The sequence below is a fragment of the Rattus norvegicus genome, chromosome 16 (assembly GCF_021556685.1).
Source record: "Rattus norvegicus strain SHRSP/BbbUtx chromosome 16, alternate assembly SHRSP_T2T, whole genome shotgun sequence".
Taxonomy (NCBI): domain Eukaryota; kingdom Metazoa; phylum Chordata; class Mammalia; order Rodentia; family Muridae; genus Rattus; species Rattus norvegicus.
Window position 1 is genome coordinate 3,583,167 of NC_141549.1, and position 17,713 is coordinate 3,600,879.

At 43.5% G+C, this 17,713-nt stretch overlaps 1 protein-coding gene across 23 annotated transcripts in view; it reads left to right on the forward strand.

The window, feature by feature from the left end:
- Erc2 (ELKS/RAB6-interacting/CAST family member 2) overlaps window positions 1-17,713 on the forward strand; it is an 860,589-nt gene that overhangs the window by 686,520 nt on the left and 156,356 nt on the right. For 14 of the 23 annotated variants that reach the window (XR_015639292.1, XR_015639294.1, XR_015639293.1 and 11 more), the window contains 1 exon segment: window positions 12,054-12,119. The exons of the other annotated variants lie outside the window; for them this stretch is intronic. Coding sequence is in view for 8 of the 14 variants with exons in the window: in NM_170787.3 (NP_740768.1) it covers window positions 12,054-12,080 (27 nt within the window). In the remaining 6 variants the exon portion in view is untranslated. 23 annotated transcript variants of the gene reach the window in all.

The window sequence follows — 17,713 nt, forward strand, 5'->3', positions numbered from 1 at the left end:
GAGCAAATGTCACATGCCAGATCTATGTAGAGCCTAGAGAAGACTATGCAGGCAAGATAAAACCCTGTCCTCACAGTGCTTGCTCTTCAGATCCAGCACAACAATCTAGGTCCCTTAGTGTCTACTCACTGTTTTTTCTTGTTCATGTCGATCAGAACAAGATAGGTGAAAGGCTGATGTTAATTAGGGCCATGCTTTCTGCGCTTACAGTTTATGGTAGAAGCAAAATGGCCTTACCCAGAAGGGGAATTTTACAATTTCCAGTGAGCAAAGGAGAGTTAAGCACGGACCTCTGCTGTGCTGCTTGGTGGGCACCGGAAATGGACTTACTAGAACTCCTGTGTGAAATTCCCTGTTAGACCATGGCCTCCAGATTTAGAAAACGGCGTCCTCCCCTGCACTGGTATCAATGACCTAATATCAATGGGGGCATCGTTAAGGAGCTCAGTCACAGAATGTAGCACTTATGAAAACCCACAAAGTCTCTCCCATCTGATCACCCCCACCCCCATGCAGGACTCGATAGCGTGGTGTACAGTGATGCCCCAGAGGCTAGAGCTACTCCTTAAGAGAAACTGAGAGCCATGTGTTGGAATGTGCCATCCTGACAGTCTAGGCAAGGAGCTAATTTGTGTGAGATTCCGTTTGATGTCCACTGTGCTCAGTCAGCTGAGCTGACCTAAAGGGAGAAGATGTCTTCCTGTGAGTCTTCCAGCCTTGGCCTTCCCTCAGGGTCAACCAGCTGTGTCTTCAGGACAAGCAGCCACAAACCCTTGCCCTTGCTTCCTGAAGTGGAGGACAAGATCTGAACACATGAAAGCGAGGAACTATGAAAAATCAGTCACTTTGTTACGTTTCCAGAGAAACTCACTTTTCTCCCCCTCAGGAAACACACGTATTGCCAGGCACTAGCAGAATTATATTTCTTTTCCATTTCTCTCCTGTCCCTTTGCCCTTCACTGTGAGTTTTTGATTTCTCTTTGAACGAAACTGAATCTAAGCATTTTAAGTCTAAACTCACGTTTCCCCAAGTAACGGCTAGAACATTAGTCCCACGAGGGACGTCTTGGACCACGGTAGGCCAAGAATTTCGGGAAAGTAGTGCACATTTTAACTCTGTCTCCTGGCCTCACAGTCCTGTTAGCAGATCAAGGGATCTAAAGTGGCATATAAGAGAGAAAGCTCTATAATCTTATTTAATCCAGTGTTTCCCAGACTTATTTGATCATGGCTTTAATTTTTTTTTCCTGCAACATCTGTGCTTTGAGAAATAGTATTCTTGGGCTATCAGGTGAAAAAAAGAGACTACCTAGTGTAAAACAAGACTGATCCTATTTCGAGCAGTACCTTCATGGGAGATTTTAGGCATTATCCCTAGTGATTAACATAGTAGAAAGTGGGAGTACCTCTGCTATTCATTTCCTGGGGAGTAAGTGGTCTCAATACGAACAGTGAAGATTTGAACTATGGGAGCCATTTACCACCGGTGAGGCCACAGAAATCAAAGCCAGTGATAAATACACTGTCCCTCAGTGAAGCACAAAGCAGATGGGAGGGGATGGGGGGGATTGGAAGAAGCAATCAGAGAAGTAATGGCAGAGTTTGAGTCAACCACCTAACTTTTGCCTGAAAATGGGTCAGGATCTAGAGGCCAGGAACCCCAGGATGACTCCAGTCTTCAAATATTTCCAAGCAGAAAAGAACATCCTAACAATGTAGTAATAATGTAAGAAACCTGCTTAGACCAAGAGGTAGTCACAAAGTACAGAACAAATATTTCCCATGACATAATAAAGACCAAAGTAAACGAACATGCTAGAGGCCCACTAGTGATTCAGCCTTTATTGACATTACCAAGATTGGTTTTGCAAAGCCAAGTGGTAACACAGTTTCTCCTAAATGGCCCCTGCATGTACAGCCATCAGTATTGTCTGTTATTTAATTTAGATAGTATTCTTCTCTGCCTTAAAGCACACTAGTGATACCAGATCTTTCTGCCTTGGGGGGGCATCTTATAACTTTTACTGTCCCACAAAAAGGCAAATTTTAGTAAACGCTTTTCATTGCCTCTTGAATTTATTCTAGCCCCGTCATTGAGAAAGCTGCATAGCGCAGTGGAATGTAGGATCGTCAGGTCAGGTCAGCCTGCCCGTTGTGTGCCTATGAATGCCCACGTTTCTATACTGGGTGCTGAGTGGACTGTTAAATCTTTACAGGTCCAGGCGTCCCTGCTTGCTCGTTCTAATGCCTGTACATGGGAGGAACCTGATACTCTGATTATAGTGTGGAAATGGGATGCAGGACCTGAACATTTTAGAGCTGGAATAGGCAACACTTTCTGAAGTCCAGGAGAAGAATCTTCTGTCTTCTCCTGCCCCCCCCCCATTCACTGAATGAAAATACCCAAGCACAGGAAGTGGAGGCTAAGTGCGTTTTGCTATCTAAATGATTTCCAGATCTTGAAATTTTAAATCCTTATTTCTCTAGGAGGGGACATAGATTCCACAAGTATGGAGGCATAACACTTATTAGAATTATAGAAAAATGGGTGATTGAATTCTATGTTAGTGTTCTTTTTGTCTCTTGCAAAATATGTATATATCTGTCTGACCGCTGAGTCAATGTTTCCTGAATGATCTGTTCACTTAATATAAATGAAAAAGACGGGCAGATGAAAGTGTCCCTGTTATGTAGGTTAAAAAGTGGTATTTGGAGAGATCATCCATGATCTAAAGACACATAACTGGACTGGAGAAGCACCTCAGTGATTAAGAGCTTTTGCTGCTCCTCTGGAGGACCTAAGTGCAATCCCAGCATCGAGTTGAGTGGCTTAGAACAACCTGTAACGCAGCTCTAAGGATCCTACGCCCCCTTCTGGTCTCCATTGGTACCTGCACTCACATGTACCTACCTTGCCCCCTACAGACATGCATACACAGACACACATAAATAAGAAATTTTTAAAAATTGTTATAAGTCATTAACAAATAAACACATGAAACTAAAATCTCCCAGCTCAGGCAAGTGCCTCTAAGTGCGTTGGTTGCAAACCCTTTGGCTGCCCATATAGATTTTGCTGTGCAGATGTGTGCTCTCCTGGCCAAGTCAGCTCTATTATTTCTAGAATGCAAATGTGTTTTTCCTCCCCAGCTGCACTATATAGTACATTTTATCTAGTAGTGTGATCTTTTCCCCCAACACCGAATTAAAATATGTCATCAGTTTCTTTCCCATTTGCCCCCACTTTTGCTGCCCACTGTCTAATCTTCTGTGGTGTGTTCTCACACAGCATTTTCCCTGCCCTCCCTTTATGCTTCTATATTCTGGCTGTTACTTTGTTGATGAAAATAAGAGTTCTCGCAAGCTCTGCTATGGCCATGGGATCACCGGAGAGTGTTTCTCAAGTAGAAGCAGAACTGACCCAGAAGGGAGTGTTCTGTGGACCATGGGACACTCTTAGTAGATGACTACCAGAACCCATACTCGACTGCACACTTACCTTTGAACCTTGACACACATGGGAGCCGAGAGCAAAGGAGGGTCTTTCCCCTCACTCCAGGCCTATCTCCCGTTCAAACAGGATAATGGGGGTATTTTCAGGTAGTGACTAGTCCTGGCAGATGCTGGCTTACCCCCCTCCCCTGTTTTGAATTCTGAGTTTTGAAGGCTTGTTCTGCAAATCTATCCCCAGAAAACTGATTGCACAAATATTTGGCCCACTTCAGTTGGCAAGTCTCCAGACTCTGTCTTCAACTACAGTGATCATTGGTCCTCTCTCTGCTGCCATTGGCTACCGTGAATGCTCCCAGCATGCCCTGCCTCTGAGCTGTGATGCTTTAACACAGAGCCTGATGCCCAGGGGACAGGACTGCAGCATTTATTGCGTTGGTTTTGAGCCTCCTAGATCCCAAATGTGTCCTCATTTCTCTTTCCCCACGCCAAAGATCTCTAAATTTGCTTTAACTGGAAATAAGAGGAGAGGTATTGCCTTCTTGCCCTCCTGCCTCACATACAGCTCACACCTGAGCCTTAAGAACCTGCTTTAGGGAGAATACTCAGGCTCCTTAACGCATTCCCATGGAAGAGGAATTTGACGGCAACTAGACAAATAGTCCTCCTTCCAGGTCATGGCTGAAGGCAGATGACCTATCCAGGCCCCAGATGCTTTCTGTCTGGCAAACCCCACAAGCATCCCTTTGACATTTGTGTGCAGTCCATGTGAATTTGACAGAACCACATCCCCAAAGACAGTCAGTCAGCAGTTCCCGTCTGCCTTCTGGTCCCTATGACAAAGCCATTGGAGAACCCCAGAGACCCCTCTGCCCTTTGTGAAACGTGGGACTGGAGCCTGTGATTGGAGTCCACACAGTAGAGTAGCCAGAGCAAAGCCCTCGGAGTTCTGACAGAGTTCAGTGTGCTCTGTGGCCCCCAGAAGATGAATTCTACACATAAAGTTGTTATTCTTAGCTTTTGCTTAGGAAAGGAAAAAAAGAATTTATGTTTTGAGGTTAAATGGGTGTGGGGAAAATGTATACACGGAGTCCTGTGTGTATATATGTACGTATCGCTATGTATCAGGATGAACTGAGTATGTCTCCACATGTGGAAGAATCTCACACGATCATGTTTAGCTAGAAATTTCTCTCCTCTAGATGTGTGTGTATATTTTCATGTTTACTACCTGGAAGAAAAATTTAACCACTGTGTATCAGATTCACAAAAAATGTAATTACAGAACAGCAGGGGTGAGGGGTAGCAAAGAGTGGGAGGGAGGGAGGAGAAAAAGGTGGAGAGGAGAGTGCAAAGGAGGGAAGAGGAGGAGAGGAGAGATAAGACTGTAGTCTCACTCTAATCATTTCTAGTTCTGCATGCCCCTTAGATCACACGTCTAAAGTTTGCCCGAGGACAGCGTTTTTGTTGTCTGTTTGTTGCATGTGTTGCACATTCGATTTCATGGCCACTTTCTGAAAGAAGCCTTGACCTTTGACTTCACAGCCAATGGCCCATGAAGAGCCCTCCTCTGGGCACTGCTGTTTATTGGATGGGAAAGGGGTTCAGAGGTTCCAACCACTGGCATTCCCAAGCCAGACCCGCTCTGAGCTAGAGCCAGTGATAGCCTCTATGTCCATGGACCGTATGCCTAAGAGCCCCTTGCTTCTTTCCCATGCACTTCTTTGGCCAGAAGTAGATTGGAAGATATGGTGTTTAAAACTCAGCAGATCGCAGAAACACACATGTGAGCTAAAAAGAGAGCACAAACACCACCTTCCCATGATCTTCCCAATGCACATCAGAAGTTCTCAAAGCCACTAAAATGTGTGCCAAATGGCCCATGCCATCTTCTCACCGTTGGGAAGGAAAGGTGGAAGTCTATTTGTTTGCTTACTTTTAAGAGCAGAAGTTCTGGAGTGACACTCTGTGGGGCCACAGGTAAAGAGGAAGATAGAACAGATGCTGCTGGTTAAGTGACTCTTTCCTCTGCTGCAAGTTGCACGCTCACCCAACCATCCCGGGCCCGGGAAGAAGCAGGTTAACAGGCACTGGGAAACTGGCTTTGCAGATTATTGCCAGAACTCTTTAATCTGGGTGTGATGTTAATTCCTCCTGTGTAAGCACATGAGGCAAGCCCTGATAAACCCTGCAGAGATGGTCTTAATGTGTGGGAAAAAGAACATAGCTGCTTGGTGTGATGAGACACTCTGGACAGAAAGGGGTTTCAGTCAAAGGAGGCTAGCACCTATTCAGGATTCTGCTCTTACTCCATCTAGGGCAAAGCAAGGCTTTTTCCTTTTGCTGGTTTGTTTTAGTTTTACATTGTGTTTGTAGTATTAGGGCTTCATTAAGAGATTTGTTGCCCTGTCTTTCCAGTCAGTAGGGCTTCCAGGCCCAGCCCACACTCCCCAGCCTGTCTGTAGGTGGAACTCAGGCTTGGCAACATCAGAGGCTGGGTTCTCTTTCAATGTGCTGCCTTAATCCAGTCACATTTGTCTAACAGGCGGCTTGTCAACTCTCTATTGAAAGGGGGTGGCCAACCTTGAAGTGCTGGGAAGCCGGGAAATCCATTTTATATTGCTGAATACCACTGCCTCTCTCCCACCCCCTTTAACTGATGTAATAAGGATCATCTTTGACTTACACACTCCAGGCACTTGCAGCTCTTCAGAGATAAGGCAACAGCTGAGGAAAAGAAGCTGGAGGCATCTTTTAATATACACTGCACTCACTCTCAAAGCCTGGAAGTTATTTACACACACACACACACACACACACACACACACACACACACAAAACACTGGCACTGGACACATTCTGATTCAGAACGAGCTGAGGAGGAGCCTCTTGCTTTGTGCAGCCTGAAGATATTAAAATTAAAATGCTTAAGCATGGCTCTCTCAGTACAATTAGCTTGTTTCTATACATGCATTGTCTAGAATGTTATTAGGGTTACATCAAGAAATTTGTTTATTCATGGCAAGAAAGTCCAGAATGCCCCCAACCCAAACGATGTGCCACGTTGGGAGTAGTTGAATTTTCATTCTGCAATGTAACTCTCCCAGCAGCCCACAAAGTATGGGAGCTGCATGGATCCCACTTCTTCCTCTGTAAGCAACTAAGGAAAGTAAAAAAAAAAAAAATCTAGATTTGGTGGCCCACCAGCCAGGAAATAATCCAACCAGAGCCATGTTCAAAACATAATTTTTACTGTGTTTAACAAAGCCAAGTGTTAATGACTGATAGGTGAAGGAGCAAAAATACAGCCTGTCTTCACGCCTGTCCCTTTTTATGGCTCTTTGGCAGTGGCTCGGCTTCTAGCAGATGTTGACTTTGCACTCCCAAACAATATTATCGGCCAATAGAGAGCTTTCCAGCAGTTTCCTCTTCAGCCCAGAGAACTGGATCTGTTCACCAGGGACTGGCTTCTCCGATTCTCTTTCTCTTGAAAGAAATATGAAAAAGTTCTTTTACGGCACTACAATTTGTTTTAGTGAGCGCCCAAAGATGCCAGGTTCAAAATGGAGGAGAAGGGCTATCACCAAAGCATCTATAATGTTCTTGGCAGCTTGGCAAGAGTGTCTCTGTAGTGGCCTTGCCCCGGGCTTTCTGAGATCCCATCTACTTGGGTCCACCCCTCTCCCCTGAGAGGTGCCCTAGTGAGACTTTTCAAGCATGGACCACACCAGGCATCTCTTAATCAGCCAGAGAAGTGTCCTCCTTGGCTAGGAAAGATGGAAAATCCAGAACATTCCGTGGACACACGGGCAGTGACCTTCAGCTCAGCAACTCTAGAAGCCAGGCAGTATTCTCTCACAGCGGGCTCAATTTCAAAAGCAAGAACAAAGCCTACATCCTTGCTCATTTATAAATATCTTATTGGCTCCTGTGGCTGAGAACCTACCTTCCAGAGGAACTGAAGACACTGCCCTTCCCAACAGGGATATGGACATTTTTGCTGAGGCAGTGCTGTTATGGCCACGTGAGCAAGTTCCATGGCCTGTGAGGATCTTTTTCTGCCAAGAGTAAAAAAACAACCCCTAGGTTGTCGCATCATACACCAGCCAGTATCATCACCTTTTGGGGAGGAGGGCAGTGCACACTCCAGAGTTCTTCAGAGCTGAGCTACACAGAGTCAACCCACACCACCAAGCGAGATCCAAATAGGCTCTCAAGGGTTCATCCCTGGCAGTCAGAACTTTTGCACTTGAGCAGTGTGGAATTTTGCCTTGGCTCCACAGCACGCTGCCTGGTGTCCTTTTAGTGGTTTGCCTTGTGTTCCTCTCTGCTCAACTTCTTATACCTGTACAAAAAGCTACCTGACGCCTGTGTCTCGGGCCCATCTTGAAACTTGGTGGAGAAAAAATAGAAGGTTGTTGGCACTCTAGAGGAGGCCTAGAGGAGGCACTGATAGCATCTATACCTACAACAGCAAGAACATGTATGTGAGCTGGCTGAGGCCCAGCCTTCGGGGAGCACGTCTGCCAGTAGGTCCTGCAGGTGAAAGGAAGTGGCAGTCAGGTGATGAGGTCACAGCCATCCCTTACTCCCTCACCTGGGTAAAGGATCTGATCTGTTGACGTCCCTGGACAGGACAGATATAAGACGAAGCAGTCTTTAGAGGGAAGATTTGGACTTAAGCTTCTGCCATCCTGTTTGCCTTCATGCACTCTGCAAGTAGACCTGTTAAGAGGACTTGATTTTTAGGAACCTAGGCTCAGCACATGTTATAAGCCCCACACCACAGCCCTGCTTTTGTGACTTGAAGTGCCAGAGAAGCTATGATCAAAAGTAGGAGTCAGGGAAAGTCTTGAAACGGTTCACACTGACCTGATCCCACACAGTGAGATTTGAACAGGAGGCTGTTTTAAGTTCCCACAAGGAGGTGGTTAAGTTCCCATAAGCACCATGAGCTGTTCACTGAAAGTGTCTCTCCCTTGACTCCACCCTCTTTTCTAATTAAGATGGGTATGACAATAAAGTCTTCATAAGGAACTTAATCCTCTAGATCTAAGAAAAAAATCAATCTAATAACTCAAGAAGGACTACAGACGTTTCAGAAAGCATGCCCAGGGAGAGGCTCGGATTTGCCTCCCTGCTGTACCTAACATTTAAAGATAGAGACCAATTAAAGGCTTAGCCCGGGTTGTTTATCATGTCAGGCTATCAGGTTCCTGTTCAGAGCTTTCTTGATGAGCTAATAAATGCCCCCACTAACACACATACACAACAGCAAGCCTTTTGACTTGTCAACAATGACTTAGCTCCTCTGCTTCTAGATCTTGTCATCAACAAACCCATAGTGAGTGGCCCATCCAGGCAGGAATTTGTTTTATCTCAGTCTTTAGAGAATCCCATTAGAGACAGGCATCTGGACTGTAGGGTTTCCATCCAGGCCTTTTGTCCAGCACATTGTCCTTAAAGCCATAGATGCATCCTGGGGTTGTTTGACATTTAAGCCTCCCCTAACCTGGGAACTGGCTGTTTTGTGGTCTCTCTTTTCTGGGCTTCAATCCACAGAGCGTGTTCCCAGCTTCAGATGCTGTAGACAAAAGCAAACAGATGCCTGATGGACCAGAGCAATCTCTTCCCATCCAGATACCTTGGCAACTTCCGGCAGAGCATTTGCTCACAGAGGACACACCAGGGATCGAACGCCAGTCAGCGTCTAGAAAAGCCACTGCAAAGTAGATCTGGAAACAGAATCACCAGAAGAGAAAACAGGCTCAGTAGATGCGTTTTAAAGCTCCAAGCATCCCTGAATGGTGTGGCAGCAAGCTAGGGATCAAGCATCCTTATAGGTTTTGTTGATGTTTGTTCTTGTTTTGTCTGATCTCTGGTTTTACATTTCTGTCGGGTAAGGTTTCTGAAGAGCATAACATTTGCATAAAGAGAGGCAAGCATGGAGCAGTCAGCCAGCTGCAAATGTTTGGAAGACATGGAGAGGCAGCCTCTCAGATTAGCGCCTGCATCTTTGTTTTGTATTCCTCAAGTGGGCACTCACTCTGACCCAAAGCCCTTGGCGATGAGGGTCAGTTCACGTTTATGAAGGCAAGAAAGACAAGCAATGGCCTCCATTTACCTTTCTAGTTTCTTTTAAAACCTGTTCAACGTTGAAAATGAACTATTTTAAAATACATAATATTCTCAGCTCGTGAGAGGAATTCGTCCACATTTCTACCATGTTAAATGTTCGCTGAGTTTATATTGGGCTGTCATATTTCTTTACTTTATCCACTAGCGTACAAGACGTGGATCTCAACATCTGGTTTTTAATAACTCTCGACATCTGGGAGCTCCTTCTTATTCCTATGGTGGCCGAGGAACAGTAGTGATATTGGCAGTGTATATTTTCAAGCTACAGCTCCTGTCTGTTTCAATCATAATTAATTACCACTCTTTAATGTATTTAATTTGCTAAAAGTGATTTGCATTGGACCACACTTCACTGTTAGGGAAGCAGGGGCAGATTTTGGTGGCACTGGCTTTCTTTTTCTTTTTCTTTTCTTTTGAAATTGAAATCCTATACGAATGGGCTTGGAGCAAACTCCATGTAAATGTGCTGTTGGGCTTTAAATGCAAAATGAAATCCACTGCTCGCAAGCAAAGTTATTTGACAGCCATTTAGGAAGTGGTCAGCGGGGGCTCTGGGCTGCATTTTACAGAAAACCGCCAATTTTGTTTCGTAACTGGCAAATTGTAGCATCTTTCCATGCCTGGGAGTTTTCCTACAGAAGTGACTTTGGGGATCAAGAACCTTATGATGAAAGTCAGAGAATATGTAAACATATATTCAAGAATATGTTTACTTACACACACACACACACACACACACACACACACACACACACACACTGAAAATTTCTGCATTGAGTTGTACAGGTTACTAAGTCCTCAAAACTTACTTAATGCTACACTGGAGTGTCCTGCTGGAAAGTTTTCTTCTTTATTAATGTGAAAAGGAACATCAAGTCTACTTTTCTCCAGAAATAGAGGGGAAATTCAGTGAGGGTGACAATACACTCTCCTCAGTCCTAGAGGAAGTTACTGCCAGAACACTGGCTAGTAAATACATACAGTCCCCCAGGTTGATCACTTGTTCTCTGCCAGGATATTCCTACTGAAACTCTCAAGTGAAGATTCATACTGATTTCTCCACTTCAAACTCTCCTGATTGACTCAGGTCCCGTGGGGGATTCTCAAGTTTTGTGAAACACTGATTTTTTTTTTATTTTACTTTTTGGCAGTCTGAAGTCTCTGGACCTTTCTTCAAAATAATATTTTAAATGCATAAGAGAAACAAAGGGGGTAAAAGCTGTATTGGGAATCGGTTCAAAGACTCTGTGTCTTAATCCTCAAGTAGATAAAAAATTATCTTGGCTTACTGATGTATTATGAAACCACATACTGAATTGTGTGAAGTTCCTGGTCTTGGAGGTCTAGGGTAGTGGCATTTACGTATGATTCAACCTTCTACTCCAGCCAACCCCTGCAACAGCACAGCCCCTCGTGTGAAGGAACCGTCCAAGTTACCTTTTTCTTTCTAGTTTTCAAAACAAAACAAAGCAAAGAATAACAACAACCACAAAACCCCAATCCTGACAAACTCTGCTGTCTTTGGGCTGTTGTGAAAAGCACCCTGCTCTCAGATGATGTGCTGGGACAACTCTACCTTACATGCTTGTTCAGATACACCCTGTGACAAGGAGACTTGTTCACAGCGGAGACCTTGCCTTAGAGAATACTATTGTCTTCAAGAATTTGGTTTCCCTGCTTTATTGGCTACTTCTTTACAAGAAGAAATTGGCCAGAGCTATTTCAAAAGTATTTCCAACCAGAATACAAGCCAAATTGTTTTCTGTCTATCCATAGCTGAACACAATGCTAGATTAAACGTCTTTTCTGCAGACATTTCTCAGAGATGAAAATTTATACTCTTTTGAAAAAAAACATTTTTGATTGTAAAATCAATTGTTCATCATGTTTACACCTTTCTATAGGCCAAGCACAAAATAGAACCCAACAATTAAGACCATAGAGTGCTGGAAACATTGTAAAATAACCAGTGTGAGTTATTACCTGCTAAAGAGTGTATTACAACTAAGCAAATAGTTTTTTTTAATTCTTCTTCAACTTTTATTGATACTTCAAGCTTAAGAGAAATTAGGGGTATTTGATTACTGTAATTACTTCTCTGCTTACTTTAAAGGCTTAATCCACTCTTTAGGCATATGCAATTCAGATTGCATGCTTTCCAAAAAAATAATCATCTGCTAATGTAGACTAATTTTAATCTCCTAATCCAATCTTGACAGAGTCACAACTTGAGTGGGTGGAATGTTTTTGTGTGGGGTTACCATAGATACAAACTTGGTTATGCATTTGACAAGCCAGTGAGGTGGAACTTTTAAGTTACTACATTTTTTTTCCTTGCTCTTTAAAATGAGACAGAAAGTGCAGATTCGTGTGCCTTTCAGTGCACGTCGGTGTGACTAACCTTCTCTTCTTTCATTCTGGCGCTCCTCCTCTCTGTGCTCCTCCCCACCTCGGGCCGGCCGCAGGATGACGAGGAGGGCATATGGGCATAGCCGGGCCTGTAAACCAAAGTTCCAGTTTTGTTTTGAGGGGTGAGAAACCATCTTTTCTATCATTTCTCTTTAAAAAAAAAAAAGCAAAAAAGATTGCATTCTAGTGTTGTATTGTGTGCGTGTCCAATTGTGCTTGCTGATGTTTGTGTCTGTGTCCTGTGTTTGCTACTGTGTTCCATGAGCGCAGAATGGCCGCGTGCTCTGACCATTCCCAAGAACCCAGCCCATCCCACCTTGCCTCCCTGCCCCTCCATACCACCACATCTTTGCTCTGCCTTGTTGGGGCTGGGTTTAGCACGATCCAAATGTTTCTATATCATTTCAAATGTAAACTGTACCCTTAGGATTTGTATACAGTCTTCTAAGGCATGATTGGAAACTCAAAAGGTTGACATAATTCTCCAGTCGAGATTTGCAGCTGACTGCTTGCTTTACCAGATATACCAGTATGTTGTGACTCTCGTGTCCTTCCAGTCCTGTCAAATGTTTGGCAAGGAATAAGGACAATAAACGTATATATCTTAATGGAGCTGAAATTGTCATCTCTAAGAAGCCTGTTGGATGGATTGTATTGTCCCTTCTGTGGCAGTTCTGAAGAAGACATAAGGATCAAGGCATAATCATCACAAATGGGTAACTGTAACTCTTCCAGGGTTAGAATGGCTGTGTTGCTGTAGGAGGTCTTACTGGTATTTAATCTGTGGCTTTTTATTAAAACTTGTGCTTTTAAGAGGATTTGAATTATTAATGATATCATTTTTATAGGGGGCTTTTGTTTTTTGAAAAGCTGATCTTAGCAGTGAATTTTTGTTTTCTGTACTGTAATTGAGTAGGCGTGTGTATAAATACCACACAGTTAGAAATGGAGTATGGAGCTCCTGCTGCTGGGAATAGTTCTCCAATACACCATGAATGTTTACCACTGAGTCAGAACACCCTGGAGTTGGTGACATGGGTCTGCCCTTCAACTTGATGACACTGCATATGTCATTTTGTTCAGAACAAGGGATGGGGTAGACTTTGTGTTAGGGTAATTTTTTCTGGTCAGAAAATATTCCACATGCAGGTCTTTGTTCTGGGGTAAACACACAGTGCCAGGGAACCAACATTGAGACAACTCTTTGAATAACGAGATGTGTGTGTTTTCCCAAAGCCTGCTTCCTATGTCATAGCAGTGCAGTTCGTGAAAATTTAACCCTGAACTGGTATGGTTCACCCTCAGGGACCAGTTTCACTTCTTTGTTTAACCTGCTGTGAGTCTCATGGATGTGCCAGTTGGTTGTGGTGTTTTCTGGAGGGGTAGGGCATCTATAAGCATAGTAAAGATGTTACCGATAGAGCCACATCATGCCAGTAAAGCCTATAGTTCAGAACTCTCGTCTTGTCTTCCTCCTGAGTGAATGGGAAGGCAGTATTGGCATGAACACCGTAGATGCTAAGGTAGGAGGAAAGATTGTTAGTATGAGGAGGTGGGGACACCAAGACGTCATCAACAGCAAGAGTCAAAACTTTAAAAGCCTGTCCAGGGACAACATGAAGGGAAACATAGCATTGGAAAGATATGACATAGGAAAGCCAATAACAGGTGGACTTACCTAGGACAATATTAAATGAAAGGGGTTTCTAACATTGAAAAGCAAACATGGGATATTTACCATCACACGTGACAAGGATGTGTAGGCAAAGGATGGTTCTACAGATTGGGGGATGATCTTAAGGGGCCTTGTGCTTAGGGCTCTTCTGTGATGTGCGTTTTTTGCAATAAGCAAATGTTAGGGTGCTAGGCTGTACTTATATCTCTTCTGAAATGATGATGTTTGTCCTGCTGTTTCCTGTGTCCCTCTCAGAATAAAACCAGCTCTAAGATTCCTAAAACATCTTGTTTCACTCAAAGCAAGTACAGAGAATAGTGTTTAGTCCCTATCCCTTCTTGCTCTTTTAAGTTCTCCAAACACTGGGCATCCCAGAAAACAACTGTCTTTAGAAAATTAGTGGATATATTATTCCACTTCAATATGGTGTAATACATTGTGTAGACTTCTGGGGGAAACTGTTCTCTTTCTTTAGGACTCCTTTAAACAAGTGTGCTCAGATATCCTCAGACTTCTAAAGCTGTGTCTTTAAGAGTTGAAATAATGAGATGCTGGGGAAATCTATTTTTGAACAACCATCACATGTTTCTAGTTGTATTAACATCTTTCGGGTCTAAAGAGACATTAAATTTATAACTGAAGATGAATAATAATGGTGCATTTAAAAACGAACTGTTTTGAATGTATTGATTTATAACCCTTATAAAAAATTATATCCTGCTCTTTGTGTATGCATCAGTTATATGCTTATAACAGCATTGGAGGGCTTTGCTTGAAACTTGAGTCTTGGTGCTGAAATGAATTATAATTTAGGCCAAATTGCTCTAGAATTTATAACAAATCAGAATTAGCATAACAGCCCACCAACTCCTCCCTCTATTGCCACTTCCAAATGGGAGGCCCAGGCCTGATTTATTTGTCTTCCCATGATCATCCAAGAGTGGTGTTTTATGAGAGCAAAGTGTACTTGGGAAGTTTGCTTTTCTAAGAAGTTTCAATGGTCCCTAGAATTAACCTTGCCTCCACCTTTAATCCTCACGGTCAGGCTTGGCTTTACTATACTGTGGCCAGTACAGTCCCAGGGCTTTGTACTTTGAAGGGCTGATGTCAGCACTGTGAACTGCTTAAGATTTCCCAAGGAGGAGATTCTACATTTTCATTTTGCAATGAGTCCCACAAGCTCCATAGTCATGGCGGCTTGTACTCCACATGTATTTCTGCACCCTCTGCCTGGTTTCTGCTCTGTGCTCCCTTGCTCTCCCCACCTCACCCCAGTTAGTCGAACATCCCTGTTTCCTTATGCCTAGGTTCTAACTAGGGAGTGCCTTTCCAGCAAGTTGTCCTCACAGGCGTTCCTATAGTGTGTGTTTACAATCATTGTCCTTGAACTGTGCTCCTCAATGCATGTACTTTTAAATGTGCAAATGTGTGCAAGGAGCCTGAACCCTATCATCTCCCAATTTCACAAAACCAGAAAAAGAAGTTGTTTCATTCTACAGGGCTTTCCTTTGGGAAACCCCCCAACAAATAACTCTTCATCTCCATTGATAAGGGTGCTTTTTTTAGGGTCTTAAGTAGTACTCTTTATCTGTAAACACTCGAGGAGATGGAACCGTAGGAGACCAAGTTAGGATACCTTGAGATCTTAGTGCACATCTGCTTTGAGTTGTTTGAGCTCTTGTTATCTTATAATTGAGCAGGCATTGAACATCATTTTTTTAAAAAAATCATTAGAAAGGAATGCCTTTCTCTACGCAAAGCATATGTAAATTTATAACCTGGTTGATACAAATACAGATGTACCATTAGCAAGTTCTGGTGTGGGATCATGACGCTAGGAGATATCTCTTGATACAGATGAAGAATTGGAGGTTGTGGGGTATGATCCACAGATAAACCATTTTAACATAGGCAGAGGCCTTTACACACGGAAGCAGTGCTAGAAAGGCCAATGGAACTCCCAGCACATCAACCCCCGGGGAAGATGGAAGAACAAGGGAAAGATGTCCCACTGGAGTTATGGAGTTTGTACAGTCCTTGCTTCTCTTTGCGTACAGCAGACCTGGAGTTGGAAAAATGGAGTGGATGGGTGCAAACCTTCCAAACAGCCTCTTGCCCTGCCTCTTCGTCTGGGGTTTTTCTCCTTCTTCTGTGGAATACTTGCTAGTGCTTCTGTTTGGGTTAGAGCTCCTATGAATATTGGACTGATGTAGTTGTACCCTGTACTATTGAATATTTAAACATTCATTCATTCATTCATTCATTCATTCATTTGTTTCTTCATAAGTTCCCTTTTACTTACTCATCAAATAGTTCTTGGTTACCTGCAAGGATTAAAATAAACTAAATGTGATGATCCCCCATGAATCTTACCATGTAATTAAGGAAAATAGAACATAAATGATTAAACACATTAGTAGTCATCTTACAAGTTTTGATCATTGCTTGGGTAGATACTAGGAAGAAACAGATCGTAGGAGGAAATCATTGGATAAGGATATTCCGTGAGTTTCCTATAAGAAAGTGGGTTTCAAGCCAAGTCTTGAGAGTCAAAGTATACCATGTGCATGTATGTGCTTAGGAAGTAGTTACGGGCAGGAGCACAGAGAGCTGGGAGCAGGAAGACCTTTGTGGCAACCATAGCTCTTGAGCAGAGGACAAAACAGAAAGACGAGGGTGGGAAGATGGGAAAGGGCGAGACCACATAAGGCCTTTGAGGCCAAAGAAAAAGCTCAGACTCCAGCCTAAGAAAAATGAGTAGACACTAGAAGATCTTAAGCAGGGCCACGACATAATTCAAATTTTGTTGTAGATGGATAACAGCCTTGGCTGCTATGTAAAGGCAACATTTCCACAGCAGAAGGAGAGGCTGTTCCATTGTCTGAGAGAATTGATGGTGCTGACCCAGGGCAGCAGCAGTGCAGATGCAGACAAGTGTACAAGTTGGAGAAGAGACTAGAAAATGAAGCCAGGAGGACTGGATGAAGAGGTCAGAGAAAGGATGAAACGGAGAAGGCCTCCGTGGGTGTCAAAGCTACAGCGGCCTTTGGAGGGCGGAGGGCTGAACAGGGATTCAGCGCTCTCTTTCCTCCAGATGTCCAGTCATCTTAGCCAAGGCACATGGAGGCTTCTGACCTGTACTTTCCCACTTGCCTGTGCAGCGGCATGGGAATCCTTAGCCTCTTGTTGCAGTGATATGCAAGCCGAGTTTAAAGCATGACTAAAGTCCAACATTGAGGCTACAGCTTCTCCAACTCTGAAAAAGCAAACTTGACAACTGAAGATCGCCAAGAAATGTTGCCTCCTTGAGGCACAAGCTGGCAATCTCAGCTACTTGGAATGCTGAGGCAGGAGGATCGCTAGTTCAAAGTTATCCTGGTTAACTTAGTGACCTCTCTATTCAAAATAAAAATTTCAGATAAGAACCCAGTGATAATGTGTGTGCTGCTGTACACAAGGCCCATGCCCTTCTTCCGCATCACACAAAGCATTAGTAGTAGTAATAACAATAAATAACGGGATGAGGAGATGTGTTTGGAGAGGGTATTCTGCAGAAAAACAAAACCCCAGAGGCTGTAGGAAGCCAACAGGTCCCTGCAAAGCAGAGAACAAAGCCACCAGGCTTCCAGCTGTCTGTCCTCAAGCATGACTCATGGGGACTGTCTCTGATGCTTGGCTTCCCATGCAGGTATGTTAACTTGAGTGTTATCAATATTGTTCTGCAGAAGAAGATTTCAACTCTCTTTGCAAGACCCAGAATGAGAAACACCCAGAAGCAATTTTGAGATGTTATAGAATAGTCAGGATACTGTCTCTGTTTCTAGTTGTAAAATCAGTTTCCGAACAGCGTGAGATAGTTTTAAGCTTCATTTCTCTCCCTGTTGCTTCTATCTCTTTTTAAATTATTCCTCTGGAAGCATCTATATATTTTTATCACCTATATGAGTAGATAGTCAAGCTACTATTTCAGAGGCAGAACTTGAACATCCCATTCACGGTCTTTGAATTCCATGTTTTATTGTGGGGGGGGGGGGGAAGCTG